This window comes from Neolamprologus multifasciatus, chromosome 8 (genome assembly GCF_963576455.1).
Source record: "Neolamprologus multifasciatus chromosome 8, fNeoMul1.2, whole genome shotgun sequence".
NCBI classification, from domain to species: domain Eukaryota; kingdom Metazoa; phylum Chordata; class Actinopteri; order Cichliformes; family Cichlidae; genus Neolamprologus; species Neolamprologus multifasciatus.
In genome coordinates this window covers 19,557,084-19,584,294 of record NC_140446.1, presented here as the reverse complement: position 1 = coordinate 19,584,294, position 27,211 = coordinate 19,557,084, and the positions used below count along the sequence as shown (strand labels likewise).

The 27,211-nt window shown below is 45.3% G+C and overlaps 1 protein-coding gene across 4 annotated transcripts in view; it reads right to left on the bottom strand.

The window, feature by feature from the left end:
• Window positions 1-27,211, bottom strand: part of bahcc1b (BAH domain and coiled-coil containing 1b) — a 62,749-nt gene that overhangs the window by 13,266 nt on the left and 22,272 nt on the right. For all 4 annotated transcript variants that reach the window (XM_085170256.1, XM_085170255.1, XM_085170254.1 and 1 more), the window contains 12 exons: window positions 17,966-18,124; window positions 14,167-14,277; window positions 11,868-13,865; window positions 11,053-11,164; window positions 10,293-10,486; window positions 10,027-10,167; window positions 8,877-9,049; window positions 7,859-8,243; window positions 6,040-6,951; window positions 3,000-3,181; window positions 1,570-1,706; window positions 1,210-1,314 (listed from right to left, as the gene is read on the bottom strand). In XM_085170256.1, the coding sequence (XP_085026382.1) occupies window positions 1,210-1,314; window positions 1,570-1,706; window positions 3,000-3,181; window positions 6,040-6,951; window positions 7,859-8,243; window positions 8,877-9,049; window positions 10,027-10,167; window positions 10,293-10,486; window positions 11,053-11,164; window positions 11,868-13,865; window positions 14,167-14,277; window positions 17,966-18,124 (4,609 nt within the window). The remainder of the gene's footprint in view (window positions 1-1,209; window positions 1,315-1,569; window positions 1,707-2,999; window positions 3,182-6,039; window positions 6,952-7,858; window positions 8,244-8,876; window positions 9,050-10,026; window positions 10,168-10,292; window positions 10,487-11,052; window positions 11,165-11,867; window positions 13,866-14,166; window positions 14,278-17,965; window positions 18,125-27,211) is intronic.

Sequence of the window (27,211 nt, the reverse complement as noted above, 5' to 3'; positions counted from 1 at the left end):
CTGTTTCATTCCCCTGAATGACTGACGTTTAACCCGAGATTCAGTCAAATTAGTGTTTGGGAGTACGCGGCACAAAACAGCAAGGTGGTTGCTAGGTTCTTTAAACCATCTTTAAGTGCTTTTAACAATTTTTTATACAACTTTAAAAGCCCAATCACTTCAAGAGCAACTGGCAAGAGGTGAGACGATAGGCTAGGTTTACCTATAAAATCCAAGCTGGCTATCCGCACACCTTTCACCATATATGCTTCATATTCCAGATATCAAGAGAACTAGTCAGCAGACTTTAGAAGAGCTACCATTCCTCTTCATCTCGCTTTCTTTCAGTTTTATTTCACCCACACCCCGACTCTCATTAGAAGATGAAAGCATAAACAAATGATACATTGCTTGTTAATGACAACTGCTCAGGCACGGAGCACCCAGCTCTACTAATTAAACAAGTTCTCTGCGTGTGTGTGTGTGTGTAGTGCACTGGCATGTATGACTAAAGGCTTTCATTGTCATTTTCATTAGCGCTTTCTAATCATGGTAACCGTGACAAACCTCGAGTTTCTCTAATCATTTTATCAAGGCGAGGGGTGCACATGCTAACAGAGGTGGGGCATCATGAGAAAACACATTTATCACTGCTGAATCCCGGCTGCTTGCACGCACTAGCACGCGTGCGTGTGTCCATGAATGTGAGTCAGTGTGGAGGTTTGCATGTGTGAGGTGTTAAATAATGTGTGGTTGCGTGTTGCAGCTGGTGGGGGTGGCGTGGAGTCATTTATCACTGTAATAACTGTACATCAGAACTTTGTCCAGCTGTATTAATATATGCTGGAGGTTCGCATGGAATCAGGACATAATCAATACAAGTGATAAATATGATTAAAAGTGATTAATGGTGATTAATGAAGCCCTCATCTCCATTACCTTCTCTCATTAAAAATCACACCCAGCTTACAGCTCCCATCACATAACCCCCACTGTGTATGTGAGTGTGTGTGTCTGTGTGTGCATCAGTGTGTGTGTGTGTGTGAGCAGCTCCTTCCAGTGCCCAATCAAGCAAATCATCAGCTAGAGAGCATTCGAATCAATTCAGCTGAAGAAGAACTTCTTGAAAATCAACCATGCCTTTCACTAAAAACACAAACAGAAATCAGGATGAATGAGCTGGGCTTGCCAATCACACTGATTATACCAACGCAATATCAGAGGACTGACCTGAGTCTTTTGGAGCTCTCTGCAGCAGCTGGGCCGGGGGTGGACTTGCGCTTACGGGGGCGGCCGGGCCCCCGGCGAGCAGGGCTTCGAGATGTCTCCTCTTTCCTGCAGAGAGAGGAAGGAGGAGGAAGAGGAGGTGGAGTGGTACGGAGAGGGAGATTAAAGATGCAATCCGGACAGCGGGAGAAATCAGGAAGAAGCTTGTATCGGCTACAGGTCAAACTGCATTAAATATGAGCACGCAGCAAGTCCTGATAAATCAGGAGGATGCAGCATGAAAGCAGAAGAGTGAATATTGGAATGCAGAATTCAGACTAGACAAAATAAGTGTGTGTGTGTGTGTGTGTTGTCTCTGCTCACTGGTGGTCGTGTTTCCTCTGTAGTTTGGCCAGTTCTCTCTGTTTTTCTTTGTAGCGGCGCTGTAGCTCAGCCAGCTGGACACGCATGGCCAGCTCCTCCCCTCCCATGGTCTCCATGGAGCCCTTCACTGGGCACACCTGACACACACACACAAACACGGACACACACACACGCACACACACACACAGAGCAGAGGAATTTAAATGCTGAACACCAACTTCAGCACAGCAGTCATTGGATATGTAGCCAGCTTGTGTTTGGCCAGCTTGTTGAGGACTTTCCTGTAACCAAACGCTCACACGTTTGTGTGAAGCAGTTAATTTTAGCAAATCAACAACTTCTGCTCTTACTGGCAGATTTCTAATAGGCTGATGTAGTTCCCTAGGCACTTTCTGTGGCAGATAACAAATATTAACATAAGTAAAATCAATCTGTAAACGTTAAAAAGGTTTCACCAAGTAGTTATCTAATAATCTGTAGGATAAATGTGAGCTTATTGAAGTCTTAAAATCAAACACCTGATAGCATTGGTGAAGCCGGATCTTGTTTTGAAGTTTTTAGAATTTAATAAGAAATGTAAAGCTCCACCACACAGGAAGCACTTGTGTCATCTTTACTTGAACATTACAAAAAAATATGAAAATGTTTTATTTTTAATTTCAACACAGATCAAACTAAAAGACTTTTTTTCTAAATTTTATCCATCCATTTTATTTAATCACTAACACGTTTTGCTGTGAACACACAGTTTATTGGTTTTAATCCACACTGCTTTTTGTTTCTTATGATAGATTATATTTATTGCACCCGTGTTTTAGTGTTCGTTTGCTACACTACACAATGCATTAATTTTATAGTGTGATTTTCCAACATTTATCTTGTGATTCCACTGAATTTATGGTGTCATTTTATTGTATGGATCAGTGCATGTAAAACACTCATCGATTCCCACCAGTGCTTAAAAGTAGATATGGGGAAATAAGAGAATAAAGGGGAATTTCCTTTAGGAGAGTGTAAATAAATTATGCTGTAAATAATTTAAGAAATACTGGGTACCTACATGGTGGAAAACTGGGGGGGAAAAGAGCCAAATAAAACACATTAAGTCATGATGTAGTAAAAATGTTAATTTTTTATGTTTTATGTTGAATTTACTGGCATGTTTGCTTTAATCTTATTATTTAACCTCTTAGAAATTAGTCTATTTCTCATTTGTATCCCTGATAATAACCAACAGGCTTTTTCCTTATGATTTCTTAGCTGTTCAGTTCAGAAATTCGATTTCTTTAAAAAATTGTTTTGGTTTTATTTACAACAAGTATAAAACAATTCATTTGTGTTCAAACTGTTCAGCACTCCAGTGAGCCACATTTTGAATCCTCACTGATTTACGTCCTCATGCACAAACACAAAATACACCCGTGCCTCACCGGCTCGTGCCGAGGCGTCCAGCTGCACTTCCTGCGCAGGTTCACCCTCTTCCTGATTGGACACTGCTGGTCCACGGCACCATCCGCATCCACACCTACCCGTCCCCCTCCGACTTCCAGGGCACGGGCGGCCACCAGAGTTGCCAGACTGTGGAGGTCAAAGGTCGGCACGTCCTCCTCACCTGCGCGGAGACGGATTGTTTCGATTTAGATTGGTACATCACGCAGCGGCTGACACCTGGTTATAAAACACGCCGTGTGCTGAAAGGATTTATTTCTCGAGCGATGAAATGGCGTCTTGAAAAGTGGTGATATTTATGATATTAGCTGTGTAGTTTATTTGATGTATACTGGTGTTCATGCCTAATCGTACACACAGACACACACGCATGGGAGGGGGGGTTGTGGGGAACGATCTCTACATCTGTCACTGTCATTAACTCTGTCATTGTCACGGCAGCGGCAGATGAAACGGAATATTCATGAGACGGTCCACACACATTCACACACACACACACGCAAATAAAAAAACACTCATTTAGAATACACACAGGCACCCTACAGCATTTTCGCTGAGCTACGCAGACATGGGCAAACTGCGTGAGGCTATGTGAAGAAGAATTGGAGAGATGGTAAGAGAAGGAGGAGAAGAAGGACTGTGGGATGCGGTGAGAAAAAGGGAGGGAGGGATGGGGAGTAAAGGGGAGGAGAAGCAATAAGAGGCAAAGTGTTTATTGAGCTATCTATTTATTCTCCTACATCTCCTCATTATGAACATGGACAGAATCCAATTTCCCCTTAGAGAAGAAGACGAGGAGAGAAAAGAAGGAGACGAGGAAAGGAGAAGAGAGGCAGGTGAGGAGAGGTCTTCCTCATTCACTCACACTGTGTACTGGAGCCACTCCGGCCCATTCACTGACACCTGACATCATTAAGACCTGTGTGAGTGTGTGTGTGTGTGAGTGAGTGGAAGATGGAGACAGAAAAACACGGCAAATAGCGACGAAAAAAAGGAGGGCAGTCTTTGTCTGTGAAGAGAGAAATGAGAGCGTGCGTGAACAAACGGATGTGAGATTGACAGGTAACTCCTCGGAGAGCGACAGAGCAAGCGGGAAGGAGCTGAGAGATGCGGCTTTGTCCTGTCCCGGCTCGCAGAGGTCAATGCCGTCTCATCTGTCAGACCTCTGAGCCAATGGCATGCTCCGATTACCCTGACAGGATGACATCACTACTGACATCACCACACCTAGTTTAGTATCCTGGAGGATGGCCACAATCGATAGATACCTTCCGCCTACAGCGCACAGACACACATATGCACGCACGCACACACTCATCTTTGCACAGTAATAATACCATACCGTGTCTCTAACGGGGGTGAAGGGTGTAATAAGAGGCGGCACAGGGGATTTCAAGGGGAAAAACAAAAACAGTAGAGGAAAATTAAAAACCATTACAGCTGCTGTGGACCTAGTCATCATTAGAGACCATTAAGGAATTTATTGGTGTGAAATTTCAAAATAAAGGAAATGCGAAGGAATAAATTACACAAATACCTCCTCTGTCTACGTGTAAATAGAAGTAATGGCGATAATTCATGAAGAAGAGAAGGGGTGGGGGCACATCTCTTGATTCCTTAATCTGTAATTGTGATCTCCAGTGAACAGCTGAGATATCCTTCTGCATCAAGGAATGCCATAAACGCATCTGTCTGGGATCGGTTTCATCTCCCCCAACGCATTCACAATGACAAAAACGCCATCAGCGGTATTAATAACATTCTCGGCGATGAGGTCAGAGCAGGAGGGGGGGGGGGTTAAATAAATGTGTTGCAACTTGAAGAACGTTTTCCACGCCACAACAGGGCTTATTGATTTCACACCTATTACACATGGTAACCACGTGCATGCACATGTAAACAAATGCACAGTCGCGCTGTATCTCTGACACACACACATGCACAGACAGCAGCTGAGCGACTTATGATTTTTACACTTATTAATTCCGTCAACAAGGCTTGCAGAGGCAGGATTTACACACAAGATTACATTGGTTTAATAAATAAAAAAAAAAAGAAAGAAAGAAAAAAGAAAAAGGAGACGTGTGTTGGGGGGGTAACAAAGAGGGAGGAGAGGCGGGAGGAGGCGCAGGCAGGGAGCAAGCAGCCTGGTGGAGAGACACGTAGACTCTGATGGAGGAGAGCAGGGATTCATCTGGGATTACTTAACAGCTTACACACACACACAGCCGCGTGCACGCCACGTACAAATCGTACACACACACAGATGCTGGCATAAATAAAAACACTTTCTCTCAGAGGGACGAGAGGAAAATAGGAGCGCTTACAGGAGAAGTGTTTTAAAGGAAAGGGTCTAATTAGCAAAGCAAGACGCCAGAGCCTGGGGGACACACTGGGCAGAGTATGTGTGTGTGTGTGTGTGTGTGTGTGTGTGTGTGTGTGTGTGTGTGTGCGCGTCCTGGCTTGTTTCTAAAGCTTAGCTTGTCCATCTCTGGGTCCCCTCGAAATGCACACATACTTTCACGTGCATGCACACACACTGGCATATACACATAAGCATCCTTCCCAGAGGGAAAAAATTTGGTCTATAGGCAAGAGCGGAGAAACAGAGCTGAGGAAGGAAGCAGGATAGTTAGTGGGAAATTTTTTGTGTCTGTGCATGTGTGTTGGTGTGTGTGACATGAGACACATCTGGATTGCACACATCTCCCAAAGCTCTCTCATGTGTTCACTGTAAGTGTGTGTGATTGTATAGCAAGAAGAAAAGCACGGTGACAGTTTTTTTCTTTTCTTTTTCCTTGATCTCAATTTCAAGGGCATTTTAGTATTTTTTTACTATAAGAAGATAATGTAAGAAAGGCAGACCTAATTATTGGGGCTGTTTAGAACTATTTTGGTTTCATTTCATAGGCTTTGAATTGGACCAATGTCTGTAGATGTGTTAGCAGATTAGACCACTTTTTGCCGTGATGGCACAGACACACAGACAGACGATGCATTCTCAAATGAATTTCTTCTCACCTGCTTTGCTCGCCCTGCTCCTCTGCTGGATCTCAAGCTCGGCCAGTTCCCCCAGCATCTCCATGCCGTGGTTGGGTGAAGGGCACGGGGCCTGGTCAACAGGTACAGGTGGGTACAAGGCATCTCTGGTGGCACACAGAGCTGCGGCGATTAGGAGCTCCAGGCTCCACATGTAGGCCCCTTGGAGCTGGGCTGCTGTACTTGCCGTTGGAGGGACGATCGGGTCGGCGGATGTGGTAGGAGCGGGAGAGCTACACGTTAATTCCACCAAGCCCTCACTTGGTCTTCTCCCATCCCCCTCATCATCCTCCTCATCCTCCACTACCTCTACATTCTCTCCTTCTTTGTGCCCATCCTCCTCTGCCTCGACTTTTCCAGGCACAGAGACTTTACATTCTGTTGGTTTGGGATGAATTTTCTCTCCCTCATCCCCCTCGATGTCCTCTTTTCCATCCTCCCTATCATTCTCCTGCTCTTCGGGTAGCTGGGGCTCCTCCAGGCCAGCCTGCTGGCCCGGGCAACCCAGGGAGAGCTCTACTTTTAGGGTTTTGCCTGTGGCTGTGGCTGAGCAGGCTGGATCTGGGACTGGAGCTGGGAAAGGGCATGGCGGCAATCCAGAAATCTCACTTTGAGGCTGAGAGACCGAGCAGCCTTTTGTTTCCTGCTTCGCCTCCTCTGTAAGTGCACACTGGGATTCCACCACTTCACAGACCCTCTCATTGTCTTCCTTCCCCAGCTCTTCAACTTCAACAGTGAGAGGCTTGATGTGGCACTGGTGTGGGAGGGACTTAGCGTCAGGCTCTGCCGGCTCATCCTCCAACATAGGTTGCTCAGCCAGTCGAGCCTCTGGAGGCGAGGGCCCGGCCTTGTAACCCATGGTGATCGGAGGGTAAGTATAAACAGGTGGCAAGTCTGGGGGAGAAAAGGAGAGAGCGCACTGGTCAAATAGTTTCCTTAGCATTAAAGTCTGTAAATCAGCCTGAAATAGGGGAAAACAAAATGTATTTATCTGCAACAAATAGAAAATATTTGTAGTTTCTTGTTCTTTAAATTCATTGCAATTCCATTCAGGTAGACAGGATGAAGCCAGTGATTACAGTTGGCATAATACATTAACAGCAAGGTGCTGAAAACACAATGTGCCCACAGTGGTGTGTATTATACAGCATGTGTGTGTGTGTGTGTGGGTGTAGAAGTGTAAGTATATAGATCTAGGTGGGATATTGATGACACCCTGCCGTTTTCCTGTGATTGCAGCGCCAGCCCTGTCACCCCTGCTCTCTTATTATTGATGATATCCCTCCGCCCCCCTGACAACGCAGCCAGATGAATGCGTATCCTTCCGCGTGTTCTTCTCAAGGACCCCTGAAGGATAAGGAGGCTCTATCTGAAGATTTCACTGACCTTCACTGACACACATATGCACACTGGCAGGTCACACACGCATACATGGACAGAGTGCCCATATGCTTTTTTCTGACCTTAATGGCTTGCCTGCCCGCTGTCCCTCTTTGGCTCGCACAGAAAAAAAAAAGTGCACACATACACTCAAGGACACACCGAGTAAGGGACCAGCCATGCTTCAAACAATTTCTGCAAAATCAAAAGAATACCACACTTCAAAGCCCAGTGCTGCATTTCAGCAGCAGCGGCCTCCATCACTCTCCCTCTTTCTTTTTCTCTTATGCTCTGTCTGTCTGTCTCTGTGTCCTGTTTCGCCATCTTTATGCTATCTGATGGTCCAGCCTGCTGGCACAGATTTTTCAGTTCAGACAGTGGATTCATTAACGAGCCTACGGGAGCTTCTGCACACACAAACCTGGCTCGAGGGATTGTGGGTAGTCCTGAGGTGGCTGTCCCTCTCCTCTGTCACTGCCCCTCTCCAGTCCTTTAGAGAGGTGTGAAGGAGCAGGGCTGAGGGCTGGGGACCGGGGAGCTGCTGCAGCGGGGCTCGGTGCAGGAGTCAGAGGATTTGGCGGGTGCGGAAGCGTGGATGGGGAGTGGTAGCAGGGTGACTGACGGCTAGTGGGGCACATTCCCGGAGATGGTGTGGATGTCTTGGGTGGAGGTGGGGTGTGAGAGAAGGGTTTGGCTGCATGGGAGAAGGCAGTGGACATGGATGAAGAAGAAGAAGAGGGAGTCCTGGATGGTGGAGATTGATGAGTTGAATCTTCCAGGGTGATAGTGCTATCATCATGTTTTCTCTATGAGAGAAGAAACGGAGAACAAGCGATTGAGAAGTAATCCTTACAATGATTGGATGAATACATTTTAAATGTGTTACACGATGCTAATTTAACACTTTGATCTTCATGGCCAGTTACGACTGTATGACAGCAGGAAATGCAGTTGTATAAGACAAGCCAAATAGCACCTAAACACAAACATTAATTCTGGAAAAAAAGAGAAAAACAACATGACAGAAAAGCAGCGGGGGGGGGGGGGGGGGGGGGGGGGGGGGGAGGAGAAGAAGAACTGTAGAAATGACCACACCGTTTGATTGCCAAATGATCTGGCAAATGTGAAAGTGCAAAAGCAACATATCAATGTGTCTTTATCAGTAAAACCATTCTCCAACAAAAGAGGAAGTCATTGGCTTAAATAAATATTGCTGAGTGTGATTTTTGCATATGTTTTTCTTTCAGTGTTAAGAAGTCAGGATATCTGCACTGAGAGATCTTCAAACAATTGAGTAGTGGTCGCGTATTGTAGTCGTAACAGCTGAAACGAGGAAGAAGTGCCATTGCGCAACTTCAGAGTATTTCCCAATTCTCATTTGTCCACAGTTTCACAATAATAACTCATTGTCATAGGTTTCTGGTTTATACTGGTCTTACTTGTCCTAAAGATTGGCGTTGGATATGCTCCATGGCTCGCTGCTGCTGCAGGGCGTACAGCTCCTGTTGCCGTAGAAAGGAGGGGCGGGAGTAAACTGGGTGATGCTGCAGGTGAGGAGGGGGGCCTCTGCCTCCATAAACAGGAGGCCACAGACCTGAGGGCTCCAGAACATCTAGAGTAGAAATTGTAAATGAGAGAAACTGCTGAGTGTTTTCTTTTGATTTAAAGAAAAAAAAACCTGTAAAAAGTATGAAGAAAGACATTGATGGATGTTGTTGCAAGACTGAAAATAGACCATTTGTAGCCCGAATGAGCTGTGTTTTGGCCTCAGACACAATCACTGAATAGTGAATGCATGATTAACAACCTGTAATCACCACTTTTAACACTTTCTATGCAGGTTTTCTTTACAGGGAAACACATATTTTCATCACATCCTCTCCCTTAGCACATATGAATGTGAATACACACATATGAGTATACATACACACACACACACACACACACACACATCCCTCCTTGGCTGCCTTGTCGCTGGGAACCTTTGTTCTGTGAGATTAGCCTGAGTGGGCTAATGTTTCCCAGGGGAAGGGTTCAGTGGATGCACTTCCCCTCTCCACAGGAACTCTCACGGAGCGAGGCAAGGGAGGCGGGAGATAATTAAATTTCACAGCCTGTTTGCAAAGCAGCGCTGACACACACACTCACCACACACACACTCACCACACACACACAAAGACAAACACTTTTCTCTCTCCAGCAATGGCCGAGGTGCCCAATAAAACTCTTCGCATATCGTATTGTTTCAGACGTGAACACAACTTTAAACACACACACATACACACACACACACACACACAGAAAGCACAAAGTCCAGTCCAAACACATCAGTGCTCCACCACAAGAGAGATGAGACGCCAGTTAAAATGGTTTGCATAATGCCGGGCACACGCAGAGGGGGGGCAGCAGAATAGCTGCTCCCATTAACGAAGCTATAAAACATGGTCCCACTGACAGAAGGACTTAGTTGAGCATTATATTATGATTAGCCAATGATACTAAAACTCTGGGAGAGAAATGGCAGAGGCTTTGATGATACAAATGAAAAGGGGGAGGAGGAGTATGTGTGTATGAGGATGCTTAGCATACCAAGGTGATGATGAGGCCCTGGTTCTGTTGGAAGAACCATTAGTGGGGAGTTAGGGTCTTGGGTAAGCGACCCCAAGACAGGCTGCAGAGTGCTGGGAAGACCTGGAGGAAACCCTGGAGTCATTCCCACGTGACTCAGACCTATAATGTAAAAATATAGCAACTTGGAATTGCAACAAAAAATAAAGAAATAACTTTATGCCGTCTATTGGAGGGCATCAAAAGAACAGAACAAGTTGAAGGTATAAAGTTAGATCTCTACTCACCGTATGAATGCCCCATCCAGAGGGATGGACTTCCTGTTCTCTGCATCCAGTGGCGGTGAGCTGGGTGAGCATGTGCAGCGGGATCAGCCCCCAACTGGCTCGCTCCTCCGGGGACCAAGAGGTGAGAGGTCAGATCCCCGTGGCAGCTGCTGGAAGGGTGGATCCTGGCGAACTCCATGCAATCCTTGTTTTCCCTGTCGTGGCAGTAGGCGGTATGAACTTTGTCATTATCTTGATTATCCCTCTTATTGTCACCATCATCACTGTCATTATGATCATTATCTTCATCCTTGTCATCTTCATTACCACTACCGCCATTATAATCATCGAGAAAAAGGAAATGTGACGGCAACAGGAACAGCCATCACCTTGTGCCTGGTCTATGAGTTCTCATTATATGTTTTCTTCCCTTGATATGACTACATAATAAGAGCCCAATACTTCAGAGACATCCATATTAGTCCCCGTAACATTAATGCACCACATCTCATCTTAGGTAGAAAGAGAGAGAAGAGAAGTGAGAGAGAGCGAGAGAGTGAGGGTGTACAGAAATACCACATCAAAGGGTGAGAAGAGTAAATGGAGTGAGGGGATGAGAGAGAAGAGATGCGCAGCTTCAGACTGGAGGAGAGAAGCCGAGAATAAAAGAACTACAGCTTATCAGATAAGAGCAAAAATGAACAGATGCTGGTGTGTGAACGTGTGCGTACGTGTTTGTGTGTGCATGCGTGTGTGTGTGTTAATATGTGTTTAAGAGTACCTGATGATCATTTCTCTGTCTCTGTCCAGGTGATGAAGACCGATCTGATCCTCATTGATCCTCTTCCTCTCCTCAGCCTCCCGACCAAGAGGATACACAGGGCGTGACACCCCTGAATTACACAAATACAGCACGAGAAACATATAACTTATCGGTACTTTCATGTACAATCAAATGATGTAAACAATTTCCAACCAGGTATAGGAAATAAATGCACAGCAAAAGACAGTACATGGTCTACATAGATTACATGGAATTTGCTAACTTTTAATGTATCCCATATATTCTATGTCAAAATATACCTTAAAGCAGCGGTCCCCAGCCTTTTTTGCGCCACGGACTGGTTTATGTCCGACAATAATTTTCACAGACCGGCCTTTAAGGTGTCGTGGATAAATACAACAAAATAAAACCATTACCGGTACCAAAAAAGAAGAAGATTTATTTATAACACACGGGAAAAGACCTAGGGAAACCGAGTTAACGCTAAAAACTGAAAAAAATCCTGAAAACCATCAATTTCACACCCGAACCTCAACTCTCATGGACCGGTACCGGTCCATGGCCCGGGGATTGGGGACTGCTGCCTGAAAGGGCAATGGCTGCCTTTTGTAATAAATTTCTTCTTGAACGTGCTAAATGATAAGTAGTGTGGAGGGTTTTTGGAGTCATTCTAAAGATATCAGATGTCAAAGTGAATCAAGAACACCATCAGCTGTTCTTGTGCGTTTAATTGTTGATATTCTCCATTAATGTAGCCTCATGTTGAAATTTTGCTTTGATTTTCAGCGCACAGAGCACAAATGATGTCTGACCTTTCATGCTGTGCAGTACCCTGCCTTGCCTGCTGTGGCCAGGGGTGCTGTCTGGGGAACGATGGGGGGGCCTGGCTACTGCGACTGCAATACCCACTGGAGGCTGTCGAACTTCCCCCTCTCCTGCTTCCCCTGCCTCCTTTCCACCTCTGTCACTTTTCTGCCCCTCGTTAGCGGAGCTTCGGCGAGGAGGGAGTGACTGTTTGGGAGGGTCCTGCTGGGAGGTGCTGCTTTTAGCTCCTCCTTTGTCTCCCTTCTCTGATCTGTCTCCACCCTGCTCGAGGCAGCCTAGACCTCCAAAGGGGCTCCTCTGTGGCAGAAGCAAAGGCTGCTGGGAGCTGTAGTTCATGAGGTTCTTCATGGCACTCCCTTCACTGTCGGCAGATGAGGAGGACAGAGGTGGAGGCAGTTGCGAATGTGGCTGGTTGGGATCATTGTGTGGAGCTTTGTTGCTCAGCCCTTTTACTTCACCTTTACCAACCGAACCTTTTCTCTGGTCCTCTTGGTGGTCTCCTCGTGCCCCCCATGAAAGTGCTGTCTGAGTTCCGTCTTTCCCCCTGTCTTCTGCACATGCTCCGTGGCTACTGTGCTGCTGGTGCCTTATCCTTGCAACCTTTTGTCCCTCCCTTGAAGGTGTTGCTCCCGGTCCAATCTTCCCATCAGAAACTGAGTGGGAACAGTCCCCCAAGGGAGAAGTGCTAGCATCGGGGCAATTCTTTGATAAGCCCTGTTCACCTGACTTTTTCTCCTGGGCATCTGCCGGGAGCGAGGGTCGGTAAACGTCGTCCACAACCTCGACATCTCTGAAGGACGAAGAAGTTTCAAGGCTGCAAGACCTCAGTTCTGGCTGAGAATTCACGTTGGAGCCTTGTTTGTGGAAGTGTTGCGTCTGCATACTCCAGTCAGGAGGTTTGTCAGCCTTGCCGTATCCCAGCTGCTGCTGGTGTTGCTGCGATTTGTCCTTCTTCTGGCAGCTACTAAGTTGACTAAGGTGATGAGAGAGACTTTCATGCGATCCTTCTCCACTTTTATCATCTGCCTTTCTCCCGCCTCCTCCTGCTCCACGACAGTCTGGAGCGCCCAGGTCCCCCAATGGCCCCACTGAGGGCACATAAGTCGGGCCAATGACCTTTGCCTCCCTGCCAGGTGTGGATACTGGATCTTTGGAGGGCGTAAGTGTGAGGGGAGCGGGAGAGCAGTAAAACTCAGGATGAGGATGATGATGGGCATGGTGTAACCACCCTCCCGCAACCGTGGATCCCATATGCAAGGCATGAGGAGGTGGTGGCGGCGGAGGAGGGGGAGGCATAGAGTAGGAAGCCACTGAGTGGGGAGTTGGAGGTGCCAAGATTGCTGTTGCTGCAGCCGTCCCCCGTCTCATACATTCAGATGAGGAAGTCGAGGATTCGCTGATCCTCATCTCCCCATTTATAGGTCCATCTTTTGAGCACCTTCTGCTGCCTCCAGATAGAGGTCTACCCGCACCGCCACCGCAGCTACTTAGTGCTCCCGCCTTTCCTCGAGAGCCAGCCTCTGCCCCCGAGCCAACGGACAATTTGCAGGCACTCATATGTTTCACTCCCTGACTGCCCGAGTCACTGTCTCTGTACTCTTTATACCGCTCTGCAGCGTGTCTGTGGTCTTCCTCCCTTCCCTGGAGGTTGAGGTGAGGAAGAAGGGCAGGGTGGGGGAAAGCTTGTTGGTGGTGGCCAGACGGAGTGGTAGCAGGGCTCATTTGATGAAGATGGTGATGACTAAGTTTGTCTTTGCTCTCCTGGTGCCTCTCCTTGCTGCTCGATCGCTCCTTTTCCTTTGACACAGACGAAATGCTTTTCTCGCCAATATCCTTGGTGCTCTTGCCACCAACTCCCCCGCTGTCTGTCTCCCGGCTGCAAGAGCCAAGTGGGTGTCCTGGAGCGGTCCTGGACAACGGAGGAAGGCTGTGACTGGTGGAGAGAAGAGGTGGCTGAGGAGGAAGGCCTCTCAGGTAGAAGTGATCTAAAAGGACAAAATATAGAGGATAAAATAGATCTTTAGGGTTGAAGATTTATAGGACTCTACATTTATTTAAATGTAAATTTTACTAAAATAACAATATAAAAAATGTGTTCCTACAGTGATTTCTGCATAAAAGAGACAAGAAAGCACCATGTTGAATAACTGGACTCTGAGTATCTAGGTGTTCTTATTCCTGTGGTGATGCTGATTAAGCATTTTAGGGATGGCCTGTATATAAAAAGCTATTTTTTTCATGAACACACACACACACACACACACACACACACACACAGACACCTACCTTTTTGAGTTTCATAGAAGCGGTGCTGTCCATAGAGGCTGTTGCTATGGTGATCCAGGGGACTCATGGGGAGAAAAGGAGACGCTAGACTTCCTGAATAGCTGGGGTACCCTGTCAGTGGGAGGCAGAGCACGAAAGAATTGATGTTTCTTTGCAGCGTTGACATTCAGCAGCCCTCTAAACAAACAGTTTATCTCTACAATCTATCATGGAACGGGGCCATTTTGGAAAATGCAGGAAAAAAAAAAACATGTCCGGTTAGAGCTACTTTCACCATAAATGCACTTTCGCACAAACATGCCAGATGAGTTGACATTATTTACAGTGGACAAAGTGGTGACAAAAACCACAGCCGACAGCTACTGCCAAGTGTTTGCAGCATTTTACTGGATGGAATTTGCTCTTTCTCCCAAACCCAAGACAAACATTATGAAGCATTTGAACAGCCCACCCCCTCTTTAAAACACACACTCGCACACAGACACACACACACGGGGTCCTCCCATGAGGTCACTGGGAGGTAAATGGTCGTTTCACTCTGTTCCTCGTCTTCAAGGACATTGAACTGCATCGTGGGATAGAGGAGGTCTTGGAGGTTGTGTTGATAGGGGGGTGGCTGGATGCATTGATGGGTGAACAGCACTGTGGGTGTGTGTATATGGTTGGGGAAGGGTGTTATTGGATGGGAGAAACAAAAGAAAACGCACAAAAATAACCACAATCCCATATAGGTACGTGAACGCGCGCACACACACCATACAAGAGGTGCACGTCTCAGCACTGTGGAGAGAAAAATGGCTTGGGATTGTTTGCGTATGCGTGTGTGTTCTCCAGCAGCTGGTTTCATGCCCCACAGAGTGTCCTTGCCGGCCTGTTAATTGGCAGCCGTTAAAAGTTTAACAGCGGTGGCCAAAGTAAACAGCACTCCATAAAAACTCATCCTACGCATTCCACAGTCACACTGCAAAACCACCAACACCCCCTCACTGCTTCCAGCATGTGTGTGTGTGTGTGTCAGGAGGAGGGGGCTTTCTGTGTTCACGCTGCAGTGTAAAAGCACAAATGTGTCATACCCGCCACTGTGTGTATGTGTGTGCCTGTGTGTGTGTGTGTTTTTGTGTGTGTGTGTGATTACTCTGACTGGTTAACAACCAGTGAATCTAAATGGCAACAATTAGCCAAAAGGCTCTATCAGCCATCTAAGGGCAATCCCCCGGGTAATGACGAGTGATAAAACTCAGGAGGGGTGGGGGGGGGATGAGAAACAAGAGAGAAGGGAGTAAAGACAGCAGAGGGGCAGAGTGGCAAAAAATGAGATGAGGAATAAAAAGCAAGAGGAAAGGAAAAAAGGGAGGGAGGAAAGGTGAGCAACTGAATGAACAGGGAGACAAAAAAAAGACACCAGACAAACAGAGCTGTCGATATGAAAAGCCCCCCAATCTGGTGCTGCTGTGAGGCGTATGGTGAGAGGAGAGGGGAATGTGTGTGTGTGTGTGTGTGAGGGGGGGTCGGGGGTCAAAGGGAAGTGGAGGACTTATAGATGGTGAAGATGAGAGGACAGGGTAAGGGGAAGTAAGGAGATGAGCTTGTGAGAAATGACAGAAAAAAACAAGGATAGATGTGGAGAGGAGAAAGCAAGCGCACAAGGGGCTATAATAGTGTCTGTGTGTATTGGTGTGGGTGTGTGGTAATATGTCTCATCTGTGACTTTATGTGTGTGTGTGTGTGTGTGTGTGTGTGTGTGTGTGTGTGTGTGTGTGTGCGCGCGTGTGTGTGTGTGTATCGGCCAGGTTTCTTCTCTCCGTGCTGGCTACGCTCCACTCTCTGGACTCCGGCCAGCTGGCAGACCGCCTACCGGAGCTCCCTGGCTTGAATTCTTAAAAACAATCATTTGTAGTGTGTGCGCGCGTGTTTGTGCATGTGGGTGCGTGCACTCCTGCGTAAGTGTGTGTGCTCAAACATCAAAGCTGAGCCACACACACACACAAAATACGTCTGATACGCACACACATTCTTAGCCTCCTTTCACTGCTGCTCCGTTCAGGTCCTGCCTCTGACTCTTTCTATGAATCTGAACTAAGACAGAAGCTCACACGGTGCTCACTTTTAGGGCTCAACTGCAGTCCTTTCGCAGCTAGACGAGCTGAGAGTGAGGCAGTCGTTACAGACAAAAGTCTTTAGAGGCACCGGGAGAAGTTCCTTAAGGTAAAAACCCAGCTCTTGCGAGTTTGTCTAGTGTTTAAAACATAAACTCGGGGCAGAGTGGAGAAGTGTACCGCCAGCGTGAGTGACAGGCGGCGTGTTTGTCCAAATTAAATTTCAGTGTTTGTACACTTGGTCGCCAGCAGGGTGTGAGAAGGAAGGGAAGGGGATGTTTTTTGCTTTGCCGAGCTTGCTTTCTTTACTCTCCTGGTTCAGAGTGATTAAAGGTAAGGGTTAGAGGCAATTAAAGTGACAAATGTATGAGCTTGCTATTGTTTGCTCAAGTAGTTAGTGGCATCACTGGCAGGTAAAGTGAGTCAGAGGAGGCCTTTTTTTTTTTTTTTTTTACAGTAGGCGTTTTGGCTTGTCTTGGCAGGAATAGTGCAGGTGTACTACATACACAATAGGCTTTGAAATCCATGAGTCAGCAAGGACAAGATCAGGATAGTAGAACAGCCATACCCGAATGGTACACAGTCTATTGTTTTCATTAAATGCACGTGCTAAAAGTGTTCAAATGCTGTGAAAAAATTATAATTGCATGTGTCAGATAGCTGGTTAAAGGTCACTGCTTTTTATGATATCGACATCAGCACTGGCTGTTTGTTTAATTCATCTGCAGTGGTTTGAGGGGACGTCACTGTGTGTGTTACTGTTTACCAGCGATCAGTTAGTGAAAAGCTAGTGAAACGTGAAAATCCTGATTCTGGCCGTTTTCAGTCAGTTAAGAAACGCAGCCTGTGGCGGAAACTGTCTTTCTGTTGAAGTTATCTCTTTGACCCATCTCACTGTCAAAAAGAGAAATCCTCTCTCTTTCTGTCTCGTTTTCTCTCTCTGTCTCACACACACACACACACACACACACACACACAGAAACAGCATGCATACACATACCTGAAAGGGACAGATAACTAAGTCAAGCTCAGTCTTTCACCACAAACGGTTAACAGTCGAAAAGAGGACATGATGCGTGTGGATGCGCACATTTTGTGTGTGTCTGATCAGGAAGGGGGCCGTTGGAGGTCGGTTAGCCCAGAAGGGGCCCTGAGGGTGGGGCTGCGGTCAGAAGGGGGAGGGGTTGTGGAAAGGGAGAGGATGCTGGAAATGGGGGTGAGTTTCAGTGTGTGATTATGTGTGTTTACCGGGGGTGGGGTCACCCTCCTAAAAGAGAGGAGGGGTGAAAGCCTGAAGAATTTTCTTAAATAATTTCTGATTGTAACATTATTTTTACGCTGTGTTGAGGTTTGAGCGTGCATGTGTGGCCTGTTTTATGGGTTGGGGCCAGAGAGAAGGGAAATATTTTGGTTGCTCATCAGTTTTTGACACGGTACTTGAACATGGTGAACTAGAAAGCAGCCACAAACACAAAACCGCATGCTTGCTAACAAACAGAACAAGAAGTGTGTGTGTTTCCATAAGTAGCATCATCTAAGGCATCACTGCTGCACGTGTTTGGCCTCGGCTCAGTGTTGGTTAAACCACTTAATGGCTCCATCACAATCTAATCCCAAACCAAGACCCTGGATTAACCAGAGACCCAAGCTCTCTGCGTTGCTTCCTGTGTGTGTGTGTGTGTGTGTGTGTGTGTGAAACTTACCTTCATGCGAATGTGGGTACCAGATAGGGGAGGCGCTTGAATGGGGTCCAGACCTGTAGGAGGGGGAAGAAGGGGAGGCAGCAGGTCCTGAGGGGTGAGTGGGGTGGGAGGACGGGGACCCGAGGCTGCTAGCCAGGAATGAACCCATGAAGGAGGCACCTGAGGGACACAGAAAGGGCCTGGAGGTTAGAGAAATGATAGGGGAATAAATGGGGGAAGGGGAGTCATGGGGACTCTGCTATGGTGCCAATGAGCACACACGCCTGTAAATCACTTGAGAACGCCTTTGATTTTACCTTGTGCCAAGAAAGAGATGTAGTTTGTTGCAGACATATTAATATTACTGACTACTGCTGAGAAAAAATAATAATAACACTCATTTTTGACCTGCCCAGGAGAAATTAATCCCCTCAGGCTACATTCGCACTGCAGATGGAAGTCCTCCAATTTTGATTATTTTTTTCCTCTTACCATGTGACACACAGATCGGATTTTTTTTCTCTTTAAAACTACAATCACTAAAAACCTTCAGGAATTCCATTTTGATCTTCGTGGGTATAGAATGGGGGTCTCAGGCATGAATGTGACATTAAACTATTTTTTTTAATCAAAGATGATACCTTTAACCTTAGATGATTTTCATTACTTTGATGCCAGGTCTTAGCCAGAATTAGCATCAAATGACAAACCGAGACAGCTGAACGACTCGGGCCACCGGGAGGCAATTTTAGCTGTTATTCTTCAAATAGCTATCATGTAGCAGAGTGAAAGACGAGATATAAAATAAAAGATTGCAAGGTTGAAGTGGTGTTGTGGCTAATTCCCACTGGTGGAGAGAATTTTTAAAAAGCGTTAACGCCTAACACAAGTGACTGTGAAAGCCCCACTTACTGAATTTAAGCTGACCTTGCATGAAAAACCAGCCCCCTGATGTGACACCTAAACATTTTCTTACCCCCTAAATCTTTTACTCAAACACAAACCCCGAGAGTTGAGCCCTGCAAACTGTGTTAATATTACTTCTAATCTTTTTTAGCCTAAAGTGCTAAATATATACATTTAATTACAACACGAACACAAACGTACATGCTAAAGTCTACAAAATATGCAAATAAAGGCACCACAATAACCATGGCTTGTAGTGCGGTCTGACTTCTTATCTCACCACTTATGATTGGGGTAAAATAATCACACAACTGTGTGAATGTATTCATTTATTTACGCTTGTTCCTATTATGCCAAAGCTTTTTTTGGTGTAGATGTGCATCACGTGGTCAACATAGAAGATGTGGTAATGTAGCGTTTCCATTGTGTCTAAGAGTGGTTGTTCCTGCATGAATCAGAACCATAGGCTGCAAATAGAAAGTGGACATAGCTACCATTACATCAGCCGCTGGTGAGGGAAGTACAGTGAGAAATATTTACTGAAGCCTTCTCTTGTTCTTCTGAGATCAGATCTGACAAACGAGGTGGGATGCGACTGAGAAACCAAAGGACGTTGCACGTTCATTGCATAAAGACAGGTCAAGCATAAGACAGCCACCCTAAAACACATGCTGCTTTATCCTCCTTTCCGACTCTAAGAGGGGACATAATTTACAAACCGCACATTGCGTTGTATTCAGTAAAACTTAAAACTAGCAACTAAGATCATAAACTCATCCACAAAGTGTGTACTAAGTTAAGAGATCACGTGAGCAGCAAATTCATATTCTCATGAACTTCTATACAGTCAACTCCTGGTGGCCATTAGAAGCAAGCTAGTTTGAGGCACTTAGGTTAGCTTGTAGCTTAGCTTAAATTTTTAGCTAAGCTACATTCACCACTTGTGATCAGAACAAGCACCATCCAAGTACAAGCATGAACGAGAATTTTAAGATATAACATATAAAAAAAACTGGTTAGCTGACTCGAATCATCGTGAGGTGGTGTTATATGTGCTAGCATAAACAAATTAACCTCGCAATTACCTGAGCCTTCCCCTGTTGAATACTGTAGCTGCCTACAAGCAAAGGCATAATTCTAGCTTTACCACGTGTGTGCACTGCTGACGTAACGTGAGAATCCCGTTATCATGTACTGAGCTGTAAGTCGCCGGTTGGCAACGAGTCCAGCATAGAATCAGTGTTAAAGGGATAAAGTGGTGGGATAGAAGTCGTTAGGTAGTTACAAGTAAAACACCGGTTTGCAAAAACTGCTGAAATGACATGTCGCCGACTCACTGCAACTCCTCGCAGAAAAATTGAACAAAGATGCAAACCCAACTTCCCAAGAGATTCCTCAACTCAAGTTTCCTACACTAGTAAAGGAATCAACAAGAGACAAAACAGAGGTACAGTATTTATAGAACTCGATCTCATGTCTTAGCACGAGTCTGCTGTTGCGGTCACATATTTGGTCGGCTGGGCCTGCTCTGCACCTTCAAAAGATTTGATCATTCATAAACCATCACACGGGGTCACAACCAAGTTCAGCTCTTACACGGAACTGAGTGCAAGTCTAATCTCATGCTGTAACAGTTTCGGCAAACTGAGCAAGAAGACTCAGTTCAGTTTGGCTCATCAGCATGCTCTCATTTAGTGGAACAAACTGAACAGTTGTAGGGGAAGGAGGAAACAAATCCACAGGGAATCAGGTAATTAGTCACGGGATTGAGAGAGAGAGAAAAAGAGAGGGCGAGAGAGAGGTGGTGGGTTGGGTCGTTACTCATAAACGCTGCGTCGCATCAGAGGCAATTACCACAACCACAACAGTCCACATCTGAGTCACACACACACACACACAGGAACACACGCGTACAGTACCCTCACCTCAACGACGTCCCGATGCCCTAACAACCACAACCACAAGTGCCTTTAGCTGTCTGCCAATCTGTCTCTGACACACACACACATACACACACATATGCAAGAGGGCGGGTATTGGGATAAGTCAAGAGCAAGATGGGGTAGCAGCGAGTATTAAAAGACAAATCTGTGTGTGTGTGTGTGTGTGTGTGTGTGTCTATTTATACAGCTGGATCCCAAGCATCAGAACACACACACACACACACACAGTGATCAAGACAAACACACACACACACAAGCCAGAATATTTAAAAGTCGAAATCTTTCCATCTTTTGCTTTTGATATCCGCAGCCTCTGTAGTCATAATAAATTTGTAGGAAACGAAAAAGACACTCGAGACTTTCATTTTCCATCTTCCCCTATTCTCTTCCTCCCTCCTCTCGCGCACGCTCTCCTCTCTCACAGCAGATCGTTGCAGTGTTTTCTTTTTCTCCCCCCCCCCCCCTCCTCCCTCCAAATCCTGTCTTGTACAAATGTAGATCAGCGGCCTTTTCAGCCAGTCATAATAAAACACAGCTTGTATAAGGCTGCTCTCAAGGCCCCTGGCAATGCAGACTCTCGCACAGACGTATACTGACACTGACACGTCAAATACACACTGATGCACACATAACGCTACCTGTATCAAGTCTTGTGCAACAGACGATAGAAAAGAAAGACAACTTTCACACGAGCAATGGGCTTTTTAAAAAGAAATACAAATCTTGGCCACAAAATAAAATTGTATTGAATGAAAAAGAAGCTTAGGCGACTATTTCAAATAGTAGTGCTGTGGTTTAAGTTTAGCAATGTAAATACTTTGCATTCCTTCCTGTCTTTCTTCCCACAGCTGTTCTTTAATCTCTAACCCCTATCAGATCTCTGCCCTTCCCCCATCTCTCCATCTTTTTTCCATTTACTCATTACTTTCGTTTTTCTCCTCTTCCCCCCCCCCCTTATTCCCTTTTCCTGTCACCTGACTCCTGACCCTCTCTGTCTGTTTTCTGTTGGTTGAGTTGAGGAGAAAATCATATTTGCCCACTCTGTCTCTCTGGCCTGCTGATATGGAAAATCATCTCAGAGGCCAGCCACTAACATAAACCTCATTTCTGTCCCTGTTTTTCTTTTCTCCTCCCCTTCTTCCTCTCCTCCTGGCCTGCGTTTCCGCCTTTGTTTTATTCTGATCCACACATTCCCTTTCCATCTGTCACCGCTGCATCCACTTGGAGTTTCCCCTTTTTCTCAGCAGAAACACCAATAGACAAATGCAAATATGCTGAATTAGCCTCAGTCAATGAAGGAGCGCAGACACTACTCATGAGTGCTTTTAATCTTCTGATCAGCTGCAAATATCCATTTTATTCAAATATACATTGTGAACCCCAGTGATACTAGGATTGTATACCACCTATCTCTGTGTTTGCATGTGTTATTTGCCACATATAAAAGTTCCCAACTAAGTAGATACTTACATGAAGTCTCCATGGCAGTAATTAAAGTAGAAAACATATTCGTATCCCTCCCATTTTTTTTCCAAGTTGGCATTGTAACTTGGAAAAGTGTATAAACACACAGCCAGCGAATCCTCCGATGTTGACAATCCAAAGTAATAAAAATCAGCTTCTATTCACAGTAATACAGGCAGCTGTACTTACAGTGAGCAAAATCTGCTTTAGTTTATTCATGATTGACTGTAATGTGATTTGCTGAGGGGAAAATCCACTCAAAAACACTTAAACACTGTTTTAGAAAAAAAGGGGCTGGATATGTGCCTTACTTTTCTGGGCAGGTTTTTGTGGCTTGGCATATTTCTGGTATTCTCGTGGATAACATGGGGCCCAAAAAATTAAATTACACACACACACACACACACACACACACACACACACATATATATATATATATATATATATATATATATGGATGTTGTTTTATTTCCAGCAAGACAATTCAGCAGGATAAATGTCAGGATTACACGCCATCGTTTATGGTCACAGTCACCACTACACTGCTGTCTCTCCAGAAGGAAAACTGTATATGTTTATACATACATATATATATATATATATATATATATATATTTATTTATTTATTTATATATATTTATATATATATATATAAACATAAAGAATGACAGAAAAGGAACTTAAAAATGAGAACACAGTTGCTAGTGAGAGTGATCGTATGGGCCTATTTAAGGGGGGAACCTTTAAACTGTACCAAGAGGAATGTTGACTCAAACCATACAATGAAAATGCCCTTTTTTTTTGGGAAAAAAAAAGGTGAACTCGTGACTGCTTTAATCAAGGATCAACCAATCAGGCCTACTTAAAAACCTTGGCAGTCATGTTTAGAAACAATAACATCATAGACCCTTTCATAGAGAAATCCAAGGCAAGTGTCTGATGAAGGAATGCGGCCAAAACATCAAGGTTATTTTCTCTTTTCTACGTTATAAAAAGATCTGCTTTGGCATTTGTTAAACCAATTAAGTTACACTATATGCAATATAATGCGTCAATTCAGACGAAAATGCTTAAAAGTGAGAAAAGATATAACTCTGCAGCCTCTTTTGTGTGCTTCGGCAGCTACTGAAGAGCGCTTGATGAAGTTTACTGTGAAAAAAAAAAAAAAAAAAAGCATGAAACAGGACAGAACATCCCAAGGTTTCTCATTCTTCGAAAGAGGAAGAAGAGGGAGATGAAGAAGAGAAGCGAGAGAGGGGAAGAGGAAGGCAGATTTGTTGCAAGTGGTTAAGAAAAAAAAAGTCCTGTGGTAAAAGAAGCAAACACAGATAAAGTGATGGAGGTATATTCTTTGTTGCATCTGACTGAATGGACTGCTGGTGATCGATACATACACACACACACCTGGAAGGATGATGAGTTAAATCAATCTCCATCCGATGGAAGATCAATAGCCTCTTGTGTTGTATCGTCACATTTGCCAATTAATAAAAGCCTCTGTGCTCCCTGATATACTGAACTCTCTCCTACATGCACATCTACACACACACATGCTGTCACTCGCAGAAAGAACTCGAGAGTCTGAAACTGCACTCTGTGTGTGTCTGTTTGTGTGTCGCGCGTGTGTCAGAGGTTCTGACTCTCGTTAGCTTGGCTGTTACGCTTATTGCCGTACACTTGGCAACCTCTCGTCAGTCCGACCCTTTCATAAGCCTCCAACCACCAAGGGCCCTGGCACTGAGCCTTCAGTCTGTGTGTGTGCATGTGCATGTGTGTGTATATCTAAGTGTGTGTGTGTCTGTGTGTTTAGGGCCAGGAGTCAAGCCAGACCTTTTTGATCTGTTTTGACACCACGGAATTGCACAAGTGACAGGGCTACTCAAACAAGGCATTCGTGGAAGGCGCTTAGACACACACACACACATACACGCACACACGCACACAGGTCCATAAAAGCATTATGGCACTGGGGACACAAACACATTCAATGTGTGAGTAAGCGCCCAAGCGGTGCTTACAAAGAATATGTTCAGGGGAGAAAAGGAGTTCTTTTGCTCGACTAGATCCAGATAGCATTTTCCTTCTGCTCTATCTTATTATTCATCAACGATTCCTCTTGACTCATTCATGTTAGAGAGAGTAGGGTGTGCAAGCAAAGCATGGCATGTCGCCTGGGACGAGCAGCTGCACTGAATCACATTACGTAGGGAAGAAGAGAAAGGACAGAGGAAGAGAAAGGGAAAGAGAGAGAGAGAGAGAGAAAGAGTGGAGGGGAAAAATGAGATGAAAGAGCTACAAATGAGAGATTTCCCTGTGAGGCGCATAAATCAGCAGACTATGAACAGCACTGCTCAAAGCCTGACTCCCAGGCTGCGGACTAGAGCCTCGCCATCCACGCACAAGCACGCACAGACACACACACGTGGATACACACACGTTCTCTCGGCTACCATCTCTGCACATTCACTGCTGTAGCAACATTCCTATCTCACAGCACCTACACGTGTGTGTTTTAACATCAAACAACAGCAAGTATCCTAAAAGAAAAAGCACCGAATCTGCTGGCTGTTGCTCCATGAAGATTAAATGAAATCAAAAGCTGGAAGAATTAAATGAACAATGAGAAGAAAACGTTGCACCTTGCCTACCCCACCCCCGGCTCGAGCCCCCACACACGCACACACACACACACATGCACACCCTCTGGAGTTGTTCCGATTTTTCCACTGGCGAACATAGTCCACAAACGCACCGCTAAACTTTGAGAAAAGAGGAAAATGTTCCTGCTTTTGACCACAGACTTTCTGGACGCCACACACCCACCCACCCGCGGCTGCAGGAAGGACCATATATGGCTTCGAAGAACAGAAACTCACAACAGGAGAGATTCTTAGGAAGCAGGGTGGATGGGGAGGGCTTGGCGGCGGGGCTGTCAGAGTAAGTTTTTCCAGGTTTTACCAAGGAAAACATGGGAATTTGGAGAACAGGGGTCATATGAGACTGGTCTGCTGCCTGGGTCAGAATGAAACACAAATGGTATGTGCAGGCACATGCAGACATACACTAATCAAAAGCATAAGGTTGCTGATATTTCAGGAAAGCCCGCGGTGAGGGTCAATAATGCAATTCCGCATGTGTGTGTGCGCACGCGCGTGTACAGGGATGTGTATGTAGCACCAACCCACCCCCAACTCCCCACAGTTACCACCACAGTGGTTTTGCAGCTCTGGTATAGAGTGAAGAAGCCTGTTCTGGAAGATTTGGTCGTCATCCAGTCTGACATGCCCGTGCCACGCCTCTGTGGTCCATTCAGCCTCCAGCCACAGCAAACACACACACACACATTCACATACACAGGCTATAATGATTCGAAGCTGCATGGACCTGTGTGCGGATTAAATACACCTGGGGGTCAAGACGCCAGGAAGAGTGAGTCTAACAGAAAACACAGCACCGTGAGCTGAGAGCAGAGTGTGTTTCTTCATATCAAGTCATATCCAATCATGCGATCTGCTGAAGTTAAGACACAATTAAATTCTGACACCTAGCCCTTTATACTCACTCCTTATATAACAGATTAAGACGCTGCCCTTAATAAACACTTGTGGTTTGGTGCCGCAGCCCTGTTACTTATCAACAGTAATTTATGATTACAAATATGATTGAAACCCAACCTTAGGTAAACAATGTGTCAAAGCTGTGCAAGGCAACGGGTCAGTATTTAGATTGTATTAGATCCTCTGAAGCACTCAGTATTGTACATTAACAATGCATCCTATGCGGCTCGTAGATGAAAGGGGAGGCTCAAAACTCCCCTTTTAGCCTCTTTGCGCTTATTGTTTTGGCTGTTTAGTACACCTTTATTTATATATAAGGACAAATAATGAACTGCTGATGAGAGCAGAGCATTTCTTTTGCAGAGAAATATATTTATATATATATATTTAGTTTATCGACTTAACATTTTTAGGAAGCCAGATACACACATGACTCCACGTGCAAACGTTTATTCCAGAGGATGTGTAAATAACCATGACTGTGGTATCTACACTTGCTTGTGATCATTAAAGAATTGATAACATACCACAGCTCTGTCCCCAATCAAAAAAAGAAATTCCTAATTTACAGGAAATACTAGCAAGTGTGATCTAAAATCGGTAACAAAATCTTACTTCAAAGTATACTGCTGGTTTTAAATGTGGAAAAAAATACTTAAGAGAGGGAAAAGCTTCTAGTTATTTTAAGTGATGTAGAAATAAATGTAAGCCATGTCAAATACTCTTCCTTTTATCTTAGGCTGAAGTTAAGACTTGAATCTATTTATGTTACTATGAAGGTTACAGATCGCAGCCCGAGATTTGCAGCAGGAGTGCAGCACAGTCCCGCTTCATCTAAAGTTAGCACAGACTCCAGTGGAAACAAACACACCTACGCAGCAGAAGCGAAGCAGGAGGACGGCTGCAGAGGGGAAGACAGCATCCTTTAACCAGCAGACCCAGATTTAACCACATCCATGTCAGCAAGCATCCACCCTACTGAAGTGTCCTTTGGCGAGACACTGAATCCCTACCGGCTACCGCCAGTGCTTCAACTGACCCTAAAGTCAGATCTTGCCAGCAGCCCAGAAAAAGGTGAATTTCCCAGCAGGGATCAAGTATCACATTATTTTTTGAAATATGCTACTTGCAAGCCATCTGCAGAGCTCTCCTCAGTCCTACACCACTGAGACTCATATCCCAGTATCACTGGAGGAAATGTGCCTGCGCAACTGTGTGTGTGTGTGTGTGTGTGTGTGTGTGTGTGTGTGTGTGTGTGTGTGTGTGTGTGTGTGTGTGTGTGTGTGTGTGTTCGACTCTGGTGTGCCGTATCATCCTCCATCATCATGAGTTGAGGGGTTGTGGTTCCTAGAGAAGCACTTTACTTAAATTAGACCCTCAACGACTCGACGTGCAGG